At 39.4% G+C, this 26,245-nt stretch overlaps 1 protein-coding gene and 1 long non-coding RNA gene across 7 annotated transcripts in view; one reads left to right on the forward strand and one right to left on the reverse strand.

Annotated features, from left to right (window-relative positions):
* The window catches only part of DOCK8 (dedicator of cytokinesis 8), a 221,716-nt gene that overhangs the window by 46,224 nt on the left and 149,247 nt on the right, over positions 1-26,245 (forward strand). The window contains exons 1-4 of one of the 5 annotated variants that reach the window (XM_070480396.1): positions 8,078-8,261; positions 10,017-10,042; positions 19,851-20,026; positions 22,698-22,769. In XM_070480396.1, coding sequence (XP_070336497.1) covers positions 19,899-20,026; positions 22,698-22,769 — 200 coding nt within the window. In that variant the 5' untranslated portion in view covers positions 8,078-8,261; positions 10,017-10,042; positions 19,851-19,898. Of the gene's footprint in view, positions 1-6,847; positions 6,951-8,077; positions 8,262-10,016; positions 10,062-19,850; positions 20,027-22,697; positions 22,770-26,245 lie in introns of those variants that run through there. The other 4 variants (XM_070480394.1, XM_070480395.1, XM_070480397.1 and 1 more) reach the window with 4 other exon arrangements.
* The window catches only part of LOC139039494 (uncharacterized), a 44,676-nt gene continuing 30,308 nt past the window's right edge, over positions 11,878-26,245 (reverse strand). Inside the window, exon 3 of one of the 2 annotated variants that reach the window (XR_011492792.1) lies at positions 11,878-11,961. This is a non-coding gene — a long non-coding RNA (uncharacterized lncRNA). Of the gene's footprint in view, positions 11,962-20,769; positions 21,609-26,245 lie in introns of those variants that run through there. The other variant, XR_011492791.1, reaches the window with a different exon arrangement.

Raw genomic sequence — 26,245 nt, forward strand, 5'->3', positions numbered from 1 at the left:
GTGGAGGTGATGAAATTCCAGTTGAACTATTTCAAATCCTAAAAGATGATGCTGTGAGAGTGCTGCACTCAATATGCCAGCAAATTTGGAAAACTCAGTAGTGGCCACAGGACTGGAAAAGGTCAGTTTTCATTTCTATGCTTAAGAATGCTCAAACTACTGCACAATTGCACTCATCTCATATTCTAGCAAAGTAATGCTCAAAATTCTCCAAGCCAGGCTTCAAGAGTATGTGAACCGTGAACTTCCAGATGTTCAAGCTGGATTTATAAAAGGCAGATGAACCAGAGATCAAGTTGCCAACATCCATTGGATCATGAATAAAAGCAAGAGAGTTCCAGAAAAACATCTACTTCTGCTTTATTGACTATGCCAAAGCCTTTGACTGTGTGGATCACAACAAACTGGAAAATTCTTAAAGAGATGGGAATACCAGACCACCTGTCCTGCCTCCTGAGAAATCTGTATGCAGGTCAGGAAGCAACAGTTAGAACTGGACTTTAAACAACAGGCTGGTTTCAAAGCGGGAAAGGAATGTAAAGGCTGTATGTTGTCACACTACTTATTTAACTTATATGCAGAGCACATCATGTGAAATGCTGGACTGGATGAAGCACAAGCTGTAATCAAGATTACCAGGAGAAATATCAATAATTTCAGATATGCAGATAACACCACCCTTATGGCAGAAAGCGAAGAACTAAAGAGCCTCTTGATGAAAGTTAAAGAGGAGAGTGAAAAAGTTGGCTTAAAACTCAACATTCAGAAAACTAAGATCATGGCATCTGGTCCCATCACTTCATGGCAAATAGATGTGGAAACAGTGGAAACAGTGACGGACTTTATCTTTTTGGGCTCCAAAATCACTGCAGATGGTGACTGCAACCTTGAAATTAAAAGACGCTTGCTCCTTGGAAGAAAAGTTATGACCAACCTAGACAGCATATTAAAAAGCAGAGACATTACTTTGCCAACAAAGGTCCATCTAGTCAAAGGTATTGTTTTTCCGATAGTCACGCATAGATGTGAGAGTTGGACTATAAAGAAAGCTGAGCACCAAAGAATTGATGCTTTTGAACTGTGGTGTTGGAGAAGACTCGAGAGTCCTTTGGACTGCAAGGAGATCCAACCAGTCCATCCTAAAGGAGATCAGTCCTGGGTGTTCATTGGAAGGACTGATGCTGAAGCTGAAACACCAATACTTTGGCCACCTGATGCGAAGAACTGACTCACTGGAAAAGACCCTGATGCTGGGAAAGATTGAAGGCGGGAGGAGAAGAGGATGCCAGAGAATGAGATGGTTGGATGGCATCACTGACTCAGTGGACATGAGTTTGAGTAAACTCCGGGAGTTGGTGATGGACAGGGAGGTCTGGCGTGCTGCAGTCCATGGGGTGGAAAAGAGTTGGACACGACTGAGTGACTGAACTGAAGAGTAACTATATGTAAACTCAGAGTAAATTATATGTTTGCTTTTCTTTATTCCAGTCCTTTCACTGTTGTTTGAAACATGTCAGATTCAGGAAAATCCTAAACATCTTTAAATACTTATAGATGAGGTTGGTTTTGTTTTTTCATCAGTTATAAAAATCCTTCCAACTATTTTGGCTGCTGGCCATACAGGCATAGAGTGAAAGAATTTTCCTTTTGGTATGAAAGCCAGAGAGAAACCTTCTGGGGCTGTTCAGTTTCCTAGCACAGCTGCTGATGTAGATGACAGTGCTTATTGTTCTGCTTGGAAAGTCTTAGGCATCTTTGCCAGTTAGAGCTGGAAAGTTGCCCAAGAGATCATATAGCCCAGCCCCTTCATTTTCCATGTAATGAAACAAAGACCCAGCTTGGTTAACTGATGTACTTGAATACAGAGTAGCTGGCAAATGGCAAAGCCCAGGACCACGTCACTGAGTTCAGACTCTTTTTCTTTGCTGTTCTAGCTATGCCTCTTGTTAAGAAAAACAGGGTAACCCACTGGTTAAAATACTTGAAGTAGGAGTATGGAAACCTAATGTCATGAAATGTTAAAAAATGTTAAAAATGCTTGAAATGCATTGTTTTTTCCCCATCAGTCCTGTTCCTACTGACTTATTTTTTTTCTTCAAAATATGGTCCCAAAGTTTCCTTTTCCTGGAACAGGAAGCATTCCTAAGTATTCCAAGGCTGAATTAGTAACTCTCCTCTTTGCTCACAAAGCACTGTCCACATTCCTGCACAATATACTTATCATATTTTATTATAATTATTCAGTTATCCATCTGCTCTCCTCCCTCCCATCTACTGGATTTCCAGGAGCAGCAATGGTATCTTCTTGGACTTCACTCTCTAGCACTTGACAGAGAGTCTGGCACTGTGTATGCCCTCAGTGTTTTATGAATTAATGAGTCAACCAACCACTCTCTCATAGGCTTGCACCTCAGTGAATCTGAGGCTTTCTGGGACATAAAAATCATCTGAAGTTCCTGATTAAAAATTTATTTTTCCAGGCCACACCGTGAGACATGCTGATTCAAGACTGGGGTGGGGTCTAAGAATCTGCATTTTTATTAAGCAGCTGATGATTTGGTGCAAATGGTCCATGCTGTGAACTGTGCTTAGTCGCTCAGTCGTGTCCAACTCTCTGTGACCCCATGGACTGTGGCCAGCCAGGTTCTTCTGTCCATGGGGATTCTCCAGGCAAGAATACTGGAGTGGGGTTGCCATGCCTTCCTCCAGGGGATCTTCCCAACCCAGGGATCAAACCATGTAGGTCACATTTAACAAGTTCTGCTCAATCATTAATTCTGCTGATACTCAGTCCCAACTGTATGTAACACAACAATGTCAATCTGAATAAAAGCATGCAGCTTTGCTACCCACTTGATTTTGCCATTCTGACCCCAGAGCAGGGGTATTGATTGATATTGTGGAAATAAAGAAGATAATATTTATAAAGCAGTTCAACATATTAGAAGAAAGGTATCTTAGCTCATCAAGGAAATATGATATAAATCTAGCATCCTAAAAATTATCTTAGACATATTGAATTTGATCTGAGTCTAAAATGCAGAGGAAATAAAGCCCCCATATAATACCTAGATGGACACCATACCTGTATGAGCTCTTTCCTTGGTTAGGTTCTCTTATTTTTGTTCCATATTAGTGAATGTAATAGCTAATGTTTACATAATTTTTAAAAAATCCCCAGTAGTGCATCTATGCCTGCATGACACTTTATATGTACATACTGTTTTTTTTTAATGATGACCTTAAGCAACTTTACAGGAGAAAAAGCTGAATTGGGGTAGTTATTAAACTCCTTTTATATAACTACCAAAAAGATTTCTGAACATTTTGGGATATTTATTTATACATATGTTGTTGAATATTTGTATTCAGTTCCTCATGTTACTTTTTACTTGTAACTTATGTCTTTATGCACATTTCTATACAAATATTTAAATGGTAAAATAATATTTCATGTATTTTATGCTGTTACACAGTCAGTGTTCACCCTAATGTTCTCCCCAGTAATGTTGGTTATTTTCAATTATTTGCTATCATATACAGAGTTCTTATGCTTATTTTTGTTCAAATTATATTTTTGTATGAATTCCAGGGAGTATGTTCCCTAGGTGAGATTGGTTAGATGAAAGAGTAACAAGTTTTAGAGCTTTTGTCACCTATTAAAGTATTATCTTCCATAGACACTGAACCAATATAGAACCCAGGGGTTTTCCCATAGCTTGACCAACATATAATATTATTATCCCAGCTTATTTTTGCTAGTTTAAATGTGCATAGGGCCTCTCCAGAACTATTTTATTTGGAAGTTCTTTAAGTGAACATGAAGCAATTCCTTTCTGTGTGGGAAAATTCACTGTTATAATTTTAAGGACAGTTTATCTCCTTATTTGACAGTTTTGAAGGGACAGGTTTAATTGCCTTTTGTAGAGACAGGAAATAGGATTTGGGCAGGCTTGTTGTGTCAGGGAACAAGATCAGTTGTATAGCTCTGATGTGGAGGATTGCAACAGGAACACCAGCTCTTTATGTAGGGTTAGGGAGCAAGAACATTGTGATGGCATGATGAAAAAATTATTGGGCCTACGTTGGACAACCAGTTTTACTTCAAAATCAAAGCAAGAAACTGTCCCTCCCACCATTGTATAATTCTCTCACAATGCCACTTTCTTTCATGAAGGTTTTCAGATATTCAGGTAGACCTCTCTGACAGGAAGGACTTTAGAAGGCCAGAAAACTAAAACTCATTATTTGAGAAGCCTTGTGGGGGAGGATCTGGAAGCAGAAGTCACGGGGTCGGTTTGTCAGTCTTACGTGTGAAAAGCCAGCTCGGTCACAGAAAAGGACCTTTGCTTAGTTCTCGCCACCCTTCGTGACTATGGTCACCTTCTGAAATAAGCAAATAAGTGATTGCTCTACTGCTTTGGGTCCCTGTGGTGCCCAAAACAAGATGCAGTGTTGTTTATGAAAGATGGGCCTTTTGTTTTGGGTAGGAGTCTTGCCTCTTGATTTTTTAGAAATTGGTGACTGTTGAATTTGGTATGAAAACCAACCTATTGAGCACTGTAGATCAAAATCTGAAAGTTTTCCTCCATTCTTGGTTATCATGCTAAATCCTTGGCTTCACTCTTGTCTCTGTAGAACTCTCTCTCTCTCTCTCTCTCTCTCTCTCACACACACACACACACACATACTTGTATCTGTTATCTTTCATCTTTATTTAGAAATTATTCAGATGCCACACAATTCATACATTTAACATGTATGAGTCACTTGTTTTCAGTATATTCACAGAGTTGAGTGTCCATCACCACAATTAATTTTAGAACATTTCCATCACCCCTAAAAGAAACCCCATTCCCAATAGCAGTCACTCCCCATTTGTCTTCAATCCTCCCAGCCCTAGGCACTCATCTATTTTCTGTCTCTATGGACTTGCTTATTATGAACATTTCATATAAAAAGTTATACTATATGTAGTCTTTTGCTTTAGCTTCTTTGACTGAATGTAATGTTTTCAAGGTTCATCCATATTGTGGTATATATCAGTACTTTTTTTTATTGCTGAATAATATTCCATGCATGATATACCACCTTTTGTCTTTCCATTCATCATTCAGGATTCCGGAAAGGAGAGAGAATTGTCTTGTATTGGGTTACATGTCTATTGATTTGTAGTTGTACCTGTACAACATGAGGGTGTCAACCCTGAAAGGAAATTGAGGCACTCTTGGGTTGGGAAAACGGATGCCACAGGTGGGATCAGGACAAGTTTCCTGCCTCTGTAGATGCACCACACTGCTAAAATTGGGACCCAAGCAGATCATGTCAGAAACGTCATCATGCAGGAAAATTAATAATTATGTCCTAGCATACTTTATAATGGAGAAAATATAATAGGATTTATTTATAATATTTAAATATTTTAAGTTATAATTTTTTAAGTGTATATATCTCTATGTTGGATGTATAGCATCTTTCAAATATAGGGTTTCATTTGGTCCTAAATAATGTTAGTTTCTAGTTATTTTCTATAGTGGCCTCATTGTGGTTTAAATACACTTTTGTGAACTAGCCTTAGAATCCACCCACCAAAGACTGACAATGAGAAAATGTGTTCCAAGTTACAAATGACTAATGAATGAACGCTTTGACTTTTACCACGCATAAGTCAAGTTGCTCGAAACTTCCCCAGTGATTAAGAATCTGCCTTGCAATGCAGGGAACACAGGTTTGATCTCTGATCCAGGAACTAAGATCCCAAAATGCCCAGGGGGGCAGCTAAGCCGCAAAGAGAGAAACCAAATACACAACGAAGATGCCTCATGCTGCAACTAAGACCAGACACAAATACATATTCTTAAAAGGAAGAAAATAATTTCCTTAATCTGATAATAATAAAAGAAAGCCAACCTGCTCATTGTCTGGGATATTGCTGGTTGGTGCCACCCGCGGGCAGGTGTGGATGGTGGAGCGGGACTCTCCTGCGCTCCTTCGGGCTGCAGGAATGTTGTCTGAGGGCTCAGAAGGATCACTTCCACTGACATGAAGGATCACTCACTTGGAGTGGTTTGGAACAAATACAGCCCTTTCAATTCCAGGTAGCACCTAAGGTGCCTGCAGGGAAGTAGAGGTGTCCATAAAGCAGTTCTCTGGTATCTTCCATGATAGCAAGCAGCAACCGGAAGTGCTCCACCGCTGAAAGGAGAGTGACTGGTTCAAACTGGCGGCTCTGGGCTTAAAGGACTGTCGTCAGAGGCCAGATGTCCTCGCACGGAGACGGTGCCTCTGAATGGCCTGGGAAGAAGGAGCCAAGCACCCTGGGTCTTTTGCTTGGACTCCAAACTTTTTTCCTTCTTGTGCTGTCGTCCTTCAGTGCGTGCCTGCCTGCTGAGCGCTTCAGCAGTGTCCCACTCTTGGTGACTCTTTGGGCTGCAGCCCACCAGGCTCCTCTGTCCATGGGATTCTCCAGGCAAGGATACTAGAGTGGGTTGCCATGTCCTCCTCCAGGGGATCTTCCCGGCCCAGGGATCCAACCAGGGTCTCTTACATCTCCCACATTGGTAGGCGGGTTCTCTACCACTAGCACACCTAAGAAGCCATCATCCTTCCAGTGTTGGGCAAGTGCCCTGTCTGCAGGCCTCCTGGCTTCTGTGAACTTCTCAAGGGAGTATATGATCACCCTAAAGCTCTAGTGTCCACCCAGAGGCCACTGAGGACATTTTAGTAAGTTCTGCCAGTCACCCAGCTAAAGAATCAGTTTTCTAATGTGATATCAGAGATTGTATCTAAAACTGCAGTGATGCTTTAAAATAACCACTTCATTTAGATTTTTCTGTTTTAACCCAAGGTATTCTTCTGCGGAAATAAGGAAACAGTTTACCCTCCCACCAAACCTTGGCCAGTACCATCGACAAAGCATAAGTACCTCTGGCTTCCCCTCTCTTCAGCTAGTAAGTATGAGTTACAGGTTTGCTTAGAGACTGATCAAGGGCAGACGTGCCCAGCTTATGCTTATGCCTCCTGAGTCTCCTAAGATTTTCCCACCTCTACCTTATATCACCAACCACCAGTTCCTAGTCCTGCATCTATTTTTTGACATCAATTTCCCTCTCTCCCTTGTTCTGCGTGCATGCCAGTCGTTTCAGTCATGTCTGACTCTTTGCGACTCTATGGACTGTAACCTTCCAGGCTCCTCTGTCAATGGGATTCTCCAGGCAAGCATACAGGAGTGGGTCACCATGCCCTCCGCCAAGGGACCTGCCCAATCCAGGGATCCAACTCGAGCCTCCTGTAGCTCCTGCATTGCAGGTGGGTTCTTCACTGCTGAACCACAGGGAAGCCCCTCCTTCCATCAACTAGGGCTTAAAGTGCAAAGCAAGCCTAATTCTGAAGTTTCTGGACTCAGTGGACTTCCCATGCTACTTGCTTTCACCCAAATTATGATTCACGTTTTGGGGAAGGGAAAGATTAGCCTGGAAACTTAATCACCGTTTGTAACATGCTTTTATCAGGAAAAAAAAAATTATTCCAAAATCTGAAAAGTCAAGTTATGAACCTTAAGCTTTTAAAGTAATTTTGGGAAATAATTTTATTGTAATTTACTTACAGTAAATTCACTCATTTGAAAGTGTACAGTTTGAGGAATTTGGCCAGTTTATAGTTAATTCGTATAGTCAAGGTACAGAATGTTTTACCCTAAATAGCCTCGCCATGCCCCTTTTTGTGGGTCTTCCCTTGCAATCCCCAGCCAGCAGCAGTAGGCAATCACCAATACACTTCTGTCATCATAATTTTGCTTTCTCTGGAACTTGGTATCATTGGAATCAGACAGTATGGACCTTAATTTTTAAAACACACCCCCCACCACCTTTTAAGTTGAGGATTGCCCGCATTTTTATACTAACACCAGTTGTTGAGAGTGTGTATATATGTTATATTATTTGAGGACTAAATGCCAGACGTGACAAGTGGGTTAAATCTGACTTAAATGAGTTGGTTGGTAAAACCAGAAGTGTCTTCACTTCCTTTGTGAGAGAGCTGCAGCCTCCACCGTACTCACTTCCTCACACACAGCACGGCCCCACTTTCTGGCTTGTGCTAGTGGTTATCTTGAGGAGGTTAGGTTATTTTTTCTTTCTCACTTATTACTTCAAAACCACTTCTGCTCTTAGAAGTTTTGTAACCTGCCACTCAGTTTCCTGTAGCCGCCATTTTGTCTCCTGTGGCAATTTCCACGCCGTGTAACTGTGTATCTTTCCAAGGTATGTTTGCTGGAGTGATTTGTGATTCTTTGAGGTGGATAATTTGTGGGTTATGTCACTGATGAAATAGTAGTACTAAAAAATGTATAGCACCTTTTACTGCAAAAGATAATTTGCAATGAGAGTGTTTTTAAAAAAAAATCTATTTATGACTTCGGTAGCATGTTCAACTGCCCTTTTTATTTGTACTTTTTCTCTCTGTTTCAAAGTCACAGATTATAATAAAAGCATATCAAGTGCATAACATCCATGATGTATTAGATACACTTTAAGATAAATTTGGTATGCTTTTTGGTTTCATTGGTGCTGATATATATTTCATTGAAAACAATTTTTTTTTAAATTTCTGACCAATGTTGTCTTGTAGAATATGCAAAATGCAGTTAAAAAGTGACTGGATACACTTTTAAATCTTAAACAAGGTGGGGGATGTGGAGTTTGGTTCTTTGCTTCTCTGTAAATTTAGATTACAGCTTTCTGCAGTAGCTGCCTTGAGAAATAGTGTGGAGCTCACTATTAAGAGTCTTTAAGGAAGTTTAGCTCACAGACTTTAACCCCTTAGGTAACACCAGCTGCAGCGTGAAATTTCTTCAGGAGAAATTTTTTTAAAGTCACAAACTTTAAAAAATTGTTTCCTATTTGCAGGCATTCTTTTGGCAGTCATGCCTCCTCATCATTAGGTTTTGACAAACGTAAATTTGGATGAATTATTTCATTAGCTTGGTGGTAGAATTAACATGTGGCTTAACTACTCGTTTTCTAATAGAAGATCTCAGAGACATAGCAAAAATGTTTAACTATACAGGAGTCATGTATAATTTCTACCTGATTCTATTTGCAAAGGAATAGACTTTAAAATGTGTTTCTCCTGCTTAATTCCAGTTTAGTCTTCTGAATATTTTCCCCCAGGTCTCTACTTCAGCTTTAGCACAGAGGGCGGACCCTGTTTCTTCTGGTTAACTGCGTGATGAGCAGATGGCAGGAGAGGGTCAAAATCTGCCTTTGATTAATCTTTTGTTTTTTAAATGCATGGCCTACTCAGAAAAATCCAGTCACCCTAATGTTTACCTGTCGTAATATCAGAATGAAGTGGCTGTTCTTTCCCTTGAGCCATCTTTCTGAGTGAAGGTTCCTCCAGCAAAAATCACCCACTTATATGATGATTTCCCTTTTCCTTAAGAAATTATTTCATTTCATATAAAGATAATGAGACATTTCAGGAAGATTTATTTCTGGAAAGGCAGAGGAATAGTTAATCACCTAAAGACCCTCAACCTGAAGCAGCTCTTCTTAAATGAGAAGCCCTAGACTGTTCATTGTAAGATTTTAGATGATTGAAAAATTTGACTAAGTGCATTTTGACTTTTATTTCCCTTACCTTTGTTTATGGAACCACCATTTCAACAACCCCACATGCTGATATAAATAATTGTTTAATTTTTAAGAGTATTTAATTGACACCAAGTTATTTATTATATTTTTAAAATTTAATGTTTATTTTATAGTGAAGTAGAGTTGATTTACAATGCTGTGCTAGTTTCAAGTATACAACAAAGTGATTCAGTTATACATGTATCCATTCTTTTTCAGATTCTTTTTCCATATGGGTTACTATAGAATATTTAGTAGAGTTCCTGGTATACAGTAGGTCCTTGCTGATTTTCTATTTTATATATAGTAGTGTATATTACTATATATATACATGTTAATCCCAAACTCCTAATTTATCTCTCCTCCACCCCCTTGCCCCTCTAGGAACCCTAAGTTTGTTTTTGAAGTCTGTGAGTCCGTGTCTGCTTTGTAAATAAGTTCATTTCTATCATTTTTTAAGATTCCATATATAAGGGATATCATATGTTTGTACCTTTGTCTGACTTACTTCATTTAGTAGGATCATCTCTAGGTCCACCCATGTTGCTTCAAGTGGCATTATTTCATTTCTTTGTGGCTAAGCAATATTCCATTATGTGTGTGTACCACATCCCTTCCTCTGTTGATGGACATTTAGGTTGCTTCCACGTCTTGGTTATTGTAAATGTGCTGCAGTAAACATTGGAAGGCCTGTATCTTTTTGAAGTATGGTTTCCCCCAGATACATGCCCAGGAATGGGTTTGTTGAATCATATGGTAGTCTTTTTTTTTTTTTTAATTTTCTCAAGGAACTCCATACTGTTCTCCATGGTAGTTGTACAAATTTACATTCCTACCAACAGTGTAGGAAGGTTCCCTTTTCTCCACACCTTCTCCAGCCATTTATTGTTTGTACGTTTTTTGATAATGGCCATTCTGACCTGCGTGAGATGATAGCTCATTTTGGTTTTGATTGCATTTCTCTAATAATTAGTGATGTTGCATAGCTTTTTACGTGCTTTTTAGAAATTGACATTATCTAAAACCCAATCGAAAAGACCCTGATGCTGGGAGGGATTGGGGGCAGGAGGAGAAGGGGATGACCGAGGATGAGATGGCTGGATGGCATCACCAACTCGATGGACATGAGTTTGAGTACACTCCTGGAGTTAGTAATGGACAGGGAGGCCTGGCATGCTGCGATTCATGGGATCACAAAGAGTCGGACATGACTGAGCGACTGAACTGACTGACTGACTGAAAACCCAATTGATTATAAGCTTCTTGTTGTTTTGCAAGAGGCAGGAACTTGCAGTCACGTGAATCAGGGGTGGAGTATAACTGTCACTTTTTAGTTATATACTTAGGGGGCAAGTTACTTAACCTTGACTAGAGCTTCAGTTTCTTCACTTGCACTATGGGCATAGTAATGCTACCCCTATTAGGGTTAATACAGAAGGATAAAATAGATTCTGTGTAAATAGAGGCTAATGATGCAGTCTATGTATTTGGCACTATGGAGACACTGTGGGAGATTTCAGGAAGGTGAATAGGAGATACTTTTACCTTCTAAGGGTCTTATGATATTTTTGGGAGGGCAGATAAAATAGAGAATCCAAACCAGCTTCAAGTATGGTAAGTATTCTGAGGAGAAAAGATCCAAGAAAAAATAAGTAAAGGCTTGAAAGGGGAGGCTGAGAAGATTTAGAGGAAGGTTCTGAACCCTGTCTCTAATTAGAATCACCTGAGACCTTTAGAAACACACCTGTGTCCTCTCATAGAACAATCAAAATCCCAAAGATCAGTATTTTAAAGTTCCCTGGGACTTTTACATGTGGTCCAGATTGAGGATCATTTAAAGAACCTATATACATAGAAGTAGTATAGATATTGATAGGAGGAGGAACATAAGAAATGTAGAGTTCCTTTTGTTGTCCTAGCAGCTCTGCATTTCAGAAAGTGTAGTAAGTGAAGGCTCTTTGCTAATCCTGTATATATATTTTTATATGCCTATAGTGGATTCTATCATAAATCTGATAAATCAAATGAGATGAAGGATGTGTTTGATTTTGTGGGTATTTGTGTCTGTGTGTGTGGTATTATTAGGTTTTTGTCTTTTTTAACTCTAATTATAAATGTTAGCTGTGATGATTGTGTATGTGTACATTTTCAAAGTAGATAAAACATACAAAAACTTTGAATTTTTTAATATGAAGAGGATCTACCATTTAGATTTGGTTTTATAGACAAAATGCGATGATGCAGACTTACCCTGGGTCTTTTGTGACACTCCTAATACTCCTATGCCATGGGCATGTGAATAGGTTGCACACCCCCTGATGCCAATCACCTATAAAAGCAAAAACCTATATGTTAGTGTCTTCAAGATGAATCTGTGAAATATTAAAACCATTTTTCTGATTATTCAAAGTAGAAAGGAGAGTGAAATATACAAGAGTAGAATGGTAGGTCATCTTTGCCCTAACTTAGAATTTGAGACACTATGTGCTTGCTTAATAACTTAACCTACATTTTTATAGAGGAAAAATCTTATTTTTTAAAATGAGAATAGAAAAATTGTGAAGTAAAATGGAATGAATCAGCTGGGCCAGAACAGTTCTTGCTAAAGAGAAGGATGTAGAAAGCCACATCCTGGATATAAACGAAAACACCATGGTTACAAGATGTGCTTGTATGTAACAGTTATAAAGGAAAAAAAGGAGGTCGCATACTTACAAAGCACTCATTTTTGTTACATGTTTAATTAAGCTTCTACGTAATCAAGCAACCTTTTTGTTTTATTACCAAGGATGATCTAAATGATGGATCACTTGATAAACATGGTGATCTTCTTTTATTTTTCCTTTGTGCTTCATCTTTCTAGAAGTTGGGCTATCTTTAGGTTTCAATAATTTAACTGGAGGGGACATGATGGAAAATGAAGATGTCCTTATAATTTTCACACGCATTCACAATTGAAGGTCAAATGTGTGCCACCCTGCATGCAGAGCATGAGTTTCATTACTATCATTGTAAAGCAGAGGAATCAAATCAGTCTTGCTAAGATTAGATTGATGTCCTTGTGGCATGTCACTATCTTCTGTGCAGTGGCATCAGTGGGAGATTGCCAGTGGTGGAAGCAGGGAAGTATTCCTTAATCTAAGCCATGAAGTGCTTTGAGATATTGAAACTGGAGAACTTTACTGCCTTATGCTCTGTTTACTTCAAGATAGTAGAAGAGCCAAGAGGATTGCTTTAGGTATTCATTCATTCAAGAAATATATATTAGGTCTCACTCTGTGCCAGGAATTGCTCTAGGAGCTGGGGTTACAATAGTGAATGTAACAAAATGTCTCTCTTCATGAGCTTGCATTCTATAATGAGAGACATAGACAAATAAGTGAATGTAGACTTATATCAAGGGATAGTAAGTGCTTTAACGAATGAAACATGGATAGGGAATAGAGAGTGACACAGAAGAAGGGACTATTTTGGATTGAGTGGTCTGCGAAGGCCTGCAGGTCTAGAAAGGAGACACTTGGGAAGAATTATGAATGAACTTAACAGATATTTGAAGGAAGAGTATTCGATTTAGAAGAAATAGCACATTCAAAGTCTCAAAGCAAGAGCACGTGGCATGCTACAGAACAGAAAGGATGCAGACAATGGGCTGAGCAGAGTGGGCAGTAGGAGATGAGATGGTAGAAGAATCAAGGCTGAGTCATAGGCCTCTGAGACCTTGGAAGAATTTTGGCCCTTACTTGGGTTGAAATGGGAAGTTATTGGAAGCACTGGCTTAGCACAATTTGCATTTTAATTATAAAGATTGCTTATAAGGTTCTTTTTTATAAAGATCATTCTTGCTGTTCTATGGAGATAAATTCCACATAGGTGGGGAGGGCAGTTAGGAAATTGACACAATAACTCAGGAAAATGATGGCAGTGCTTTGGAAATGGGTAGTGGCAGTAGAAAAGGTGAGAAGTGGTTGGATCCTCAATAGATTTCAAAAGTAAAGTGGATGGGATTTTCTGATAGATAATATATACGATGTGAGAGAGAGAGAAATCGACATTGACCCAAAAGATTTTCCCGTGTACAGCTGGTGGAATGGAATTGCCACTTGCTGAGATGCAGAGACGTGAGAGATATGAGAAGAGTAGATCAGCAGGAAAATGAAGTAATTTTGAATTTGTTATGTTTGAGAGGTCTGTTCGATCACCAGGGAGTGATGTTGAGGTATAATTGGAAAAATCAACCTGAATGTCAGGACAAAGATTGAGACTACTGATACATACCTACAATTTTAAAAAGAAAAACAAAAAAGGTATTTAAAGTCATGGATATAGATGAGATCATATGGGAGTAAATTCAGACTGGGAAGAGAAATTCTTTTAGGACTCATCCTGAAGGCACTGCAAAGGCGAAGGAGAAGCTAGAAAAAGTGGTGTCCCAAAGGTAGAGTGACCAACTGTCTGTTCCAACTTGCTGGACTGAGGGGTTTCCTGGTACATGGACTTTCAGAACCTGGGATACACTAGGACAGTTTGCCCCTCTCCAGGTGAAGAAAGTGTTTCAAGAAGGGGAGAGTGATTAACTGTCCAGTGCTATAGATAAACCAGGAATGAGCAACAGCCATTGAATTTGGCAACGTGAAGGTCTTGAGTGACATTGACCAAGACTTGTCTCTCATGAACAGCCAAGTCAGTTTCAGCATCACCCACCATAGGGATAAACATGCCTGATGGTCCAAGGACAAGGCACCCGGAAGCATCATGCCTCTTCCCCTCCCCCCAGCCAAAGGGCGTGAAGCTTCCCTCCTGCTGTAACAAAGTACCCGGTCCTTTGTGGTACTTTCCAGGTGGTGCAGTGGTTAAGAATCTGCCTGCCAGTGCAGCAGATGCAAGAGACACCAGTTCAAAACCTGGGTTGGGAAGATCCCTTAGAGGAGGAAGTGGCAAACAGTTTCAGTATTCTTGCCTGGGAAATCCCATGGACAGAGGAGCCTGGTGGGCTGCAGTCTGTGGGGTGGAAAGAGTTGGATATGGCTGAGTAAACACACGTACATCCTTAGTATTACCTGTGTGACTTGGGCCAAGTCATTTAACCTCTCTGTTTTTCAATATCCTTATTTGTGAGATAATGTCCAGATTTGTCATATTAATCTTCTATCAGTGTGTGACTGCTACATTAATCTATGTAGCTAAGTCTACATAGATTAATTTTCAACAGACATGGTTCTGGTGCTGTAGAAATTTTCAATTTCAAATTGAATCGTACCCCATGTCAAGAGAACTAGCCATTGATGTACATTAAAGGACAAAGAAAAATTCAGACCCTCTTCATTTAAAAAAATGAATATTTGTGAATAATTTAAGCCTTTAAAGTATTTATACTATTTTTGTGTATTTCTAGTCTTCTGTTGATCATACCTCTGGGGAAAAAAAATAGCTAGAAAGAAAGACTGCACAAATCTTCACTAGAGGAGTGTTGAAAATTGATCGAGGGCATTGACTGTGTCTCCTTGGCCTACTGCTGGACTGCTTAGGACACCAGTGAATATATGTTGAAGGAGTGAAAGTAGGTGTATTAATCTGGATTCAACTGGAGCAGTGGAGCTGGTAGGAGATGCATCTTCATGTATACTAAGGAACTGATTACAGGGCATTGGCTTACCCACTAGTGGTGGCTGGCTAAGCAAGCCTGAGGTCCATAGGGCAGTCAGGAAGACACGATCATAACAAGCTGGAACTCCATGGGCGTGATCTAAAGCTTGAAGCCCTGGAACTTCCAGAGAGCCTCCACCCTCTTTGAAAAGGCATCCAACTGGTTAAGTCAGGCTACCCAGGCTAATCTCCCTTTTGATGAACTTAAGTTTATAATGTCTGTAATGTCACATTACAGCAGCACTTCAGCTGGTGTTGACTGTATCAGTAGGTATGTGTATGCTGCCGAATAGCTGCAGCCTCCCTTCTGTCCTCCAGTTCTGGCAAGAGAAAACCCTTGTGGCCCACCCCACCTGGAAAAATACTAGGAAGGGGGTTTGTATGAATGTAGTTCTGCTGAGCCAAGTTGAAAGATCACAAAGCCATTACAGTCAAAGTCTGATTTAGGATAATTTGCTATCTTAAGTTATTTTTTTGTTTTGTTTTTATTTTGATTACTTAGGTTTTTTTCATACACTATTTTAACAAATGATAATTCCTTGGATAAGATTAACTTGAAATTACTTTGGATCATTCAAACTAGTCTGAGTCTCTACTGATTAGGTCACATATAACTCAGTAGCAGAGAAAACAAAAACAGTAAATTTTCATGTTTGACTTTTATCCTCCCAAGACGCCAAGGGACTGATCTTAGAACATCCCCCGGCCCCCGCCCCACTCCATTCCCAAACTTTAGCCCCCAGAGACACACAATACCACTGTAAATCTCCTCAATATTTGGTTATACCTAAATAGCATTATGTATGTGGGTATGTGTTGATTGCTTCATAATATATAAAACCTACTCTTGAGATTGACTTCAGATAACTTGGAGGACAGAAATCTCTTTTGGTTCCTGTTTATTATTTGAATATGCAAGAGGAGCAACTTGCTCAGAGGCCTAGTTAACAGTAGCTGGCATCTCCACTCACTTGCCAACAGCAGAGCTAGTTTATATCATCTTTGAAACAACAGTTTCCTCCCTTGTTAGTTTCAGCATAGAAAGTGTAGGGTGACTAGTTCTTAAATGCTGGCTGTGTGTAGTATTAGACTAATGCTCAGTAATTCTATCATTATGGCTTATTTTTATAGTCTCTTCAGTCCTGAAGTAGACTCACACCTTAAGAGTATTATGACTTTATGATCAATTGTGCATATTGCATTTGGCACATTGCCACACAGTGTTCAATGATGATACTATATACTTTTTCATAGCTCCCTCCTCCAAAGATAGCATTATTTTATATGTGAGAAAGTGTCAGACTTTCCTGTCCCACAGTTGACTCAAGATCTGTAGAAAGAGCAGCTCCCTAAGGGCCAGCTCAGTGACTTGTGTTTATTTTTTTTTTAATATTTGTTTGTATTAATTATTTATTCAGCTGCACTGGGTCTTAGTTGTGGCACTTGGGACCTTCTAGTTGCAGCATTCAGGATCTAGTTCCCCAACCAGGGATCAAACCCGGGCCTTTTGCATTGCGAGTGCCACTGGACCACCAGGCAAGTCCTCCAGTGACATGCACTTAGATGTTTAGCAAGTAATTGCTGAATGAGGGAGTCAGCTGTCCTTTTTCCCTGGCTCTTGGGCAGCCTGTCCAATAGGTGACAAGTGTCATTATCAGCCAGGCTTTTTTTGTAATCCTTGTGACTTTGAATTTTAAAAAGTGAAAATGTTAGTTGCTCAAACGCTCTGTGTCTCTTTGCAATACTATGGACTGTAGCCTGCCAGGCTCCTCTGTCCATGGAATTCTCCAAGCAAGAATACTGGAGTGGGTTGCCATTCCCTTCTCCAGAATGTCTTCCTGATTCAGGGATCAAACCCGGGTTTCCCACATTGCAGGCAGATTCTTTACTGTCTGAGCCACCCTGGAAGCCCTTTCAAATTTTAGGGACACAACAATTATAATACTTAGGCTGGACCTAAATCTTTTTTCTCTCTGGTGATTTCACACAACTGCCATTTCTCTATGGGAGCTTCTTACGCACTAGTTATTAGTGTGAGTATCCACATTGCTGCAAATTTTGCTTCAGTGTAATTTTTCAGTATATCTTTTCAATGCTTCTGCTTAAATAATTGATATTCTGTGTGATAAATTCACACTAGTATTATTTTAATGAATTGCTTCATGATTATTAATTTGAGGATCCAATCTCATGAGAAGTTCAGAGTAGAACTTGTGCGTGGTAGAAAATGGATTTTTTAACTATTCTAAACACACTTACTGCTGTCTCATGTTTTAATTATTTCTGGAAATCTAGTTCCATGGAGAACCTGCAAGAGAAAGAAAAATTAGGGGTCTGCCTAGGTTTGAATTCCACATGGACTACTTCCCAGCTATGCAGTCATGCCTGGGTGAATTATTAAATTTCTAGCCTTCAGTGTCCTCATCTGTAAAATAAAACCTTACAGAGTTCTGGTGAGGATTAAATGAGATAATGTCTAGAATGACAACTTTTTGGCACATAGTGCTCAACAACTTCCAGTTCAAGGATATAAATTTAACAGTAATAAGGTGAAGTATGCAAACAGTGCAGCCTCTTCATTTTAAGGTGAAGTCATTTCAGTCCCTTTCCCTGAACTCTGTGCCATGTTGTGGTAGAGAGTGGGAAAGTCTGCTTTCTTTTTTGGGGTTGATCTCATGACAGTCTACAGTAGATTTTTTTTTTTTGGTTCTGTGCATGTATAATGCCTGTTGTCCCCTGGCAGATGTCAACAGTGTCTTTTTGCCAACTCTGTCCCCACCTGCTTCTGCATAGGCTGATCCCAAGCTCTCTGAGCCTGCTGCTGGTCCCAGCTGCTTCATTTGAAGAGGCCCACCCTCTTAGTGACCTCCAGGTCCCCAGTCAGAGCCCAGGGAGACTTCTGTGTCCTCAGTCATGCCTCATAGAGCCTTGGACAACCAGGGGAGTGTCTTGGCTCTCTCCTAGTGAAGGACTTCCTGTTCCCTTCTCTTCTGCCCTCTGTGATCCAGCTGCCACAGGGCATTATGTGAATCCGAGAATCTCAGACAAGGAAGGCCTGTGTTTGCTCTCTTGTCAGCTTTATCCTCCCTCTTCCCTATGTCGCTCGCGTCTCCACCATCGCCAGGGACACAGCGGTGGGAGGAGACGGGGCAAGCCACACTTATGTTCTCTAATCTTCTTGCCTCTTCCATGACACTTTGTTCCCCTTCTCCAGCCTGGAGCCTTACATCTAGTCTGGTGTATGGTTTCAGGATGATGAAAAACCGGTTTTGTCAGCACTTTCTTTGGATCTGTCCTTGTTTCAGAGCGAGACAGTACAAGTCAAGAATCTGGGGTGTTTCCTGGACTGATGACTCCAAATAGTCTGCCACAGACGAACACCACGGGGCTGCTGCTGCTGCTGTTACCACTACTTCTACCACTGCCACACACGTCAACTTGATCTAAATTATCTTTATTCCGTTAAGGTTTCCTAAGTTTAAGTGAGTTTCACAAGGTAGAAAAAATGTGTTGAATTGCCAACTTTTTCTTTTATCACCTGGTGGCTCAGAGGGTAAAGAATCAGCCTGCAATGTGGGAGACCCGGATTCAATCCCTGGGTTGGGAAGATCCCTTGCAAAAAGGAACGTCTGGAGTATTCCAGTATTCCTGCCTGGAAAATCCCATGGGCAGAGGAGCCTGGTGGGTTACAGTCCAGGGGGTCGAAAAAAGTTGGACGTGACTGAGAGACTTAACACTTTTCATACATTTTTCTTTTATCGCCTGCGGAAAATTAATTTTTAAATTACCATCTATTTATAACATTTCTCCCCCCACCCCACCCCCTCCTCACTGTGGAAGGATGTAATTGAAGAGCAAAAAAAAACCAAAAAACAAAAAACACCAAAACAAAAATCAACACCAAAAAAACCCCAAAAACAATCCTTTTAAAGCAAGTACATTTAGCCTTAAAAATACTTAGCCCATTGTCCTTCGTTTGCTCATTTAACTGCAGTCAGTGACAGGTTCTTCCCTGCTGGCACCAGGCAGCCCAGCAGTGTTTGGAAATCACTGCCTTGGAGTGTCCCAGCCACCCAGGCTGGTTCACTGTGGGCTGTGATTACGAATGAAGTGCTTTCAAGATCAATGTAGAGGATGACTCAGGCCAAATAAAACACTGTACCTGAATACTCCGAGTTGAGTTTACCTGAATTTCTAGAAAATTGCTTCCAGTTCACTGCTTCACTATATTTGGGTAAACGTGGCCTCAGAGAGCTTTGGCAAGAGAAATTATAAAAATGCAGGAAAACCTTGTGATTTCATTTTGGATCTCCTTAGGAATCCTCATCAAGATGCAATTAAACAGAGAAAAATTCTGCCTTGGGGTGTGATTTTAATTACTCACCGTGTTCTGACTTGACTCTCCACGCTGCGTTTCTTTTCCTTTCCATATCACCGCTTCTGTGTTTGACATCTTCTCTAAACACAGCCCCACTTAGCTGGGAGGAGAGGGAGGGCAAGGCATGCATCTTCTGTCTCCTTAGTGCTTTTATCCCAAACCGTGTGGGAACGTCCTTGTCCTCTCCCGGCCCCCAGCCTCAGTTCTATGACCCCGTGGAGCCAGTGGACTTTGAAGGACTTCTGATGACACACCTGAACAGCCTGGATGTGGAGCTTGCCCAGGAGCTGGGAGACTTCTCCGAGGACGACTTGGATGTGGTGTTCACACCGAAGGAATGTCGAACTTTGCAGCCTTCTTTACCGGAGGAAGGGTAAATTGTTTTCTGAAAATGTGGATGGGATTATGACTGTCATGACTGTTGGTGGTAAGGGGGAGATACCCTAATTCTGGACTTTTCTTACAAGTTACATTACTCAAATCTGTCAAGATGTGCAGGATAACTTCTATAGCACTGTCAATTCCGGGTAGATAGTTTTTGAATTGGTTTGACCAAAGGCCTTGAAAAGCCACTTGGGGTCTATGCCAGTTAAAGGACTGCAGTGGGACAAAATGGACTGCCTAAGAAGAAGTGAAGAGTGCAGGCTCTAGACCCAGACTGCCCAGGTGTCAGCTCAGTGAGCATGGGTGTCATGAGAACTCAGAAAATCTCAGTTTCCAAAAATAATAATCATTGAACTGCTTCCATTCAGAAGCATTTTGATTGTTTCCCATATATGAGACTGGATCAAGTCACAAAAGTAAGTTCAATCCACTTTTCTTGAGCATCTCCTATATGCTGAGAACAGGGATAAAAAGATGAATAAGGCAAAGTTCCTGTTCTTGAAGCAAGTTTTGTCAAGTGGAAAAACAATGGGGAAAGCTCTGTAGTGTGAATATATGAATAGCTACTTACAGTTGCATTTCTTCAGTGGGTTAATCCATGTGGATTGGTATCAAATTATGGAATTATTTTTAGATGTAACATCTTTATTTCCATAGTGTAGAAAGCAGTGTCTCTATGGAGGTTTAGGATGAGCTTTTATTTGCATTCATTTTCTAAAGCAGATTAAGATTCACATTCTCCTGGACATTCTCACCCTTCTTTTCTTTCCCAAAAAGTCCTGGAAACGAGATCATAAAACAGGCCACTACCCTCATTACTCGAGGATATTTCAGTTTTAGTTTGGATTTTATTTCATCACAGTTTAGGAAGTTGGATGACAGTGACATGGTATTATTTTGACCCTTTGGTCTTTGTTTAGATAGTTCTCATTCACACAGAAGAGCTGACCACATTCTTAGCTCTTAACATTTTGAAGACACTCACTTCCCAGAAAACAAAATCATGGTGATCCTTGGGAAGCATTCTTCCCTATTGTCAGTCCATTTGTTCAGTTGTGACTCTCATAGTGGTAACATCTATTATTATTACCTTTGGTAGAGAATCATTTAGTTTTATTTCTTTGTGTAAAATATATGGTTGTCTTCAAATGAGATCAGAATCTTGGGAAAGCCTGTTTAAAATACAATCAGTTTACATCTAGGAGGATTCTTTTTTTGAAATTTGATAGAAGAGATAATTTTTTCCTACCATCAGTTTTTGAACATAATATTACCCTGTCACCAGAATTGATAACTAACACATTTTCTGTCTGATGGCTTTCAAACACTCTCTACTGTTTCAACTGTTGCCCAAAAGACTGGTGTATAATTAAAGCCCAGGAAAGTATCATCATCATCAGAGCAAACAACAGCTGACTCCTGTTGAACCCACGTGCCTACCTAGGACCTTGATGTTGAGCTGTGATACTGTAGTGGGTGTAAGCCTACACTCCCAAGTGAATAGCCTGGGTCAGGTCTCTGCTCTTCCACTTGCTGAGTGACTTTGAGCAAGATGTTTCCATCTCCTCCTTCTGCAAAATAAGAATAATATTAGTGCCTGTTCTGTGGCGCTGACTGACATTAACTGAATTAATACACATAGAGGGATTGCTCTAGTGTCTAGTGCAGAATGAATGGCACACGAATGTGAACTGTCACAGGAAAGTCTTACTATGTGCCAGACACTCATCTCAGAACTTCACATACTGACTTAATCTTCATCACAGCTCTCCAAAGGAGCACTGCATGATTACTATCTCCACATATGATGAGGAAACTGAGAAGGGTTCAGTGACTGGCCCAAGGTCACATAGGGAATAAGGAATGGGGCTGGGGTTTGGGTAGTTAGGGCCCAGAGACCACACATCTGACTTTTACAATATTCCATCTAAAACTAGCAGGCAGTCCACAAGGCAGGTACTGTCCGTCTTTTTACAAACCAGAAAATTATAACTTAGAGCATTTAGACCTGTTTATCTATAGTATCAATTTGGAAGAACAGCAAAACAAAACAAAACAAAACAAAAACACCTTTTCTGTTGTGGGGAATTCATGATTTCTAGTTCCCAGTCTCTGAAGTATTCTAAGAGTCTCGCTCACGACTCACTCTATACCAGTAGACAAAAGCCACCCAACTTAATAATCACCAACCAAAGCCAGGGCCTGTCAGCTCCTGATAGCACAAGACAACTCCTCTTTCGTGGACTTTCAAAAAGGAAAACATGCATGTCCTAACAGGGTTACATATGAGCAAAAAATATGCCAGGATCACCCTTGGGACAGATTGGTGTTTATACTTATTCTTCCTGTTTTCTATATGATTACAGCTAGCTCTACCTGTCCTGTCAGAATGCCTTCAGGGGTAGGTATAGTCTAACACTGTTCTCTGTAATAAAGAAAACGCACAAAGCATAAAATGCCAACATGTTTGTCTCATCAAAGTAAAAATGTTACTGCCTTAGGAATATTTCAGATACTTGAAAGGATTGGAAAACAACACCTTTCCTATTCTCGGTTGATACGGCTTTGAAATCATGCTGCTCTCCTTGGTTATGATAAAGGATTGCTTCATTGTTTTTACCTGGTGATAACTTGTTTTATGTTTTTTTCCATCTCACTAGGGTTGAACTCGACCCACACGTCAGGGACTGTGTTCAGACCTATATTCGGGAGTGGCTAATTGTGAATCGGAAGTAAGTTCATTTTTTTCCCTCTTCACTTGTATATTTACTTTATATTGTTAGCTTTTTAAAATAACTTAAAAAAAATTAATAAACTTTAAAAAAACTGTTTAGGCTTATAAGAAAATTGATTAGAAAGAAACACTGAGAATTCTCATATACCACGTCTTACACATTTCTCTCTATTTTTAACATACTGGGATTTTTTTTTTTTTGTCCTTAAATGGCCAAGAATATTGATTTTGGAGATTACAAATAAATTTTACCATAGAGGTAAATTTGCAAATACAAAATCCATTAATAGTGAGGATTTGACTATATTTTGTATCACTCTCCTGCTCAAACACCTTCTAAGGCACCCTATTTTCTGCTGTATCAAATATAAACACCACCTTCTTGCCTTTCAAGGATTTTAACAATCTGGCTCCACTCTGTCTCCTGAAACTAATATCGCTTAACTCCTGGAGCTCCATCCTTTCTCTGGGCTGGCCTCTTTCTCACTGTTGCCCCACGTGACCAACCTTCCCCCACACCTTTGCTCTTGCTGTCTCCTCTTTCATCTATCTTCCAAATCCTACCTGTGGATGAAAGGTCAAATCAGATTTTTCTTATGCAACTTTCTCTGACTAATATATCCTTTCTTGATTGAATTCTACATAAGTATGGAACATCTGATATAATTGATGAGCCAGTTTTGATACATTATCTACCAAAAGGCTTATTTTTTATGTTGTACATTCTGTGGTTTTGACAAATGTATAATGATGTTTATCCGCCACTGGAGTATCATCCTGAATTGTTTCACTGCCCTAAAAATCCCCTGTGTGCCACCTGGTCATCTGTTCCTGGCAACCACTTCCTTGTCCCTCTATGTCTTTTTGTGACTTGATAGCTCATTTTGTGTTTTGCTGGATAATATTCCACTACATGGATTTACTCATAGTTTTATTTATCCACTCACCTATTGAAGGAGAAAGTTAGATATTAAACACAAAGAATAGAGTTCTTTTGTTTCTGTTCTGATGAATTTCTGGGGGGTTGTAGGGGTTAATGAATCAAAATTTGACCTTAGATTTAAAGGTAACATTTATATTTGTGACCAAGAAATAAATTACTTGCCGTCTAGTCCCTGGTGGCTCAGTGGTAAAGAATCTGCCTGCAATGCAGGAGACCTGGGTTTGATCCCTGGGTCAGGAAGATCCCCTGGAAAAGGGAATGGCAACCCTCTCCAGTATTCTTGCCTAGAAAGTCTGATGGGCAGAGGAGCCCGGTGAGCTACAGTCTATGGAGTCGCAAAGAGTCAGACATGACTGAGTGACTAATACTTTCACTTTCTAGTAAAAAAGATCCTTCTCTCTTGGGTTCATCAGATGTTCTTTGATATTGTCCTGAGCTTTATATCTCCATGCCAGTGACCTTGACAGTTGCCTCTAATGAGAAACATCTACCCACGCTAGAATTCTCAATGTGTTTGTGTATACATGTTAGGGAGCTGGCTGGGAAGAACCAGCAATAGGGGGCAACACTCCACTCACCTGGCTAGGTGAGCCTGTGACAACACATTAGTAGTTTGAAATTCTTATTTCCTCACCTCTCTTATACTCCAGTAAGAATTTCTGTTCTGTGAGATAAACGATGAAAGACTTTGGAGACTGGGTTTTATCCAGCTCCTGGAATTGTGCCATTGAATTTGTGCTGATGTGTTTTGGAGTAATGTCAGTATGAATACTATTTTCAGTAGCTGACAAATAGAAGGCTTTGCTTGTATGAAGTAATTAAGAGAAAGATGTTCATCTATCGTCTATTCTAAAGTGAATGGAAAACCAAGTTTGCTGGGCAGTCAGATAAGAGTATACTTTGCTGATAATAAATAGAAGTTTTCAGAACAAGTTGTTCTCATGCTTTTAAATGTTATAATTAGAGATACTTTCTGGATATGAAGGTTCTAAAAAAATCTGAGAAGGGACAATAAATAGAAAGGTCCATTTTGCTACAGTTGGTTTTTATTTTCTGTTTGGGACAGTGCGCTTTTTCATTCTTCATGGCAATTCCCACTGGCAATTTTTTTCTCTATCTTGAACAAACTTAAAGGACTCTTCTTAGAATACTCATCGTAAAAATTTTAGAGATCATAGGGAAATTAAAAGAGAAAACAAACTCAATTTCACTATAGACAGATAACCACCATTAACATTTGATGTGTTACCTTTGAATCATATTTCTTTGTTTATATTTATATAAAACTTAAGTCAGATTATTATTTGTAGCATGCTTTTTCAGTCTTCACAGTAAGTGATAATTAGCTCTTTGCTATTAAATATTTTCTTCAACACAGTTTTTAAAAATTGTATAACATACATAGATACAAAAATTTATTTAACCAATTTTCGTGTTTAGATAATTCCCTGTTTTTCAGTGTTATACCTAGCAGAGCAACATTCTTGTGTTTAGTTGTGATTTTTTCCCTTTGGAATAAATTCCTATAAGAGGAGTTTCTCTGTTTAAGTATATGCACAAATTTAAGGATTTGGGAATAATAATATATCAGAGAGATTATTAACAATATATGTATGAATCCTCAAGAATATTGGATGTTTTCATAAATTTCTAATTTTATTTGTAAAAAGGTAGTCTTTTATTTGCATTCCTTTGGTTATTTAGATTTGGTATCTTTTTTCTGTAAATTTGCTGACCATTTGTAAGTTTTCCTTGGTGCTCTGCTTATTCATTAAATTTGTGTATCTCTATTAATGTTTTTGTCTGGTCATGTTTATCTTTAGGACTGCTTTCATTTGCTAAAACATTAACTCTTTGTCTTTCATATAATATAAATTCCTTACCCAGGAATACTTTTTTTAACATTCAAAATTATTTATTAATGAAATCTATATTAGCAAGTTTCCTAATGGTTTATATTTTTGCTGTCATGCTTAAAATTTAATCCACAAACCTAATATTAGTTACTAAGAATTTTGGATTAAAATGTTAATCTAGACCATTAGCCCCTATGATTATTGCTTCTGTTCCCTTGTGTGTCTCCACTTGTTTTTAACTCTTCTGTAGGAGCAGTAATTATTCATACATTTATTCTATTCAAGTTTTGCATCTTTTTATTTTCACAAAACAAAGCAATGTCTGTTTTAACATTATGTTTGGCAACATGTAGAAGATGAGACTTGTAATTGGCCTTGTTATCTTCACATTTGGGTAGTGGACCAGTTTGTTTCCCAGAAATTAGCTAATGGACAGGTAGAAGTGTGCAACTTTGAAATTCATTATCAGTTTCTGGAAAGCTTTGACTAGTGTTTTGCTGAGGAATCATCCTTTTCTACTATTTGACCCTTTGGTATGCTAAATCTGATACTCTAACATAAAAGCTATAATTCCTAGCACACACCCCTTCCAGGATCATTCTGCCCTCATGTGTATCCATAATACTTTATTTGCAAGGAGCATCCAGTACATTATTGCCAGATGCCCTTCATCTC

This window comes from Odocoileus virginianus, chromosome 18, assembly GCF_023699985.2.
Source record: "Odocoileus virginianus isolate 20LAN1187 ecotype Illinois chromosome 18, Ovbor_1.2, whole genome shotgun sequence".
NCBI classification, from domain to species: Eukaryota; Metazoa; Chordata; class Mammalia; order Artiodactyla; family Cervidae; genus Odocoileus; species Odocoileus virginianus.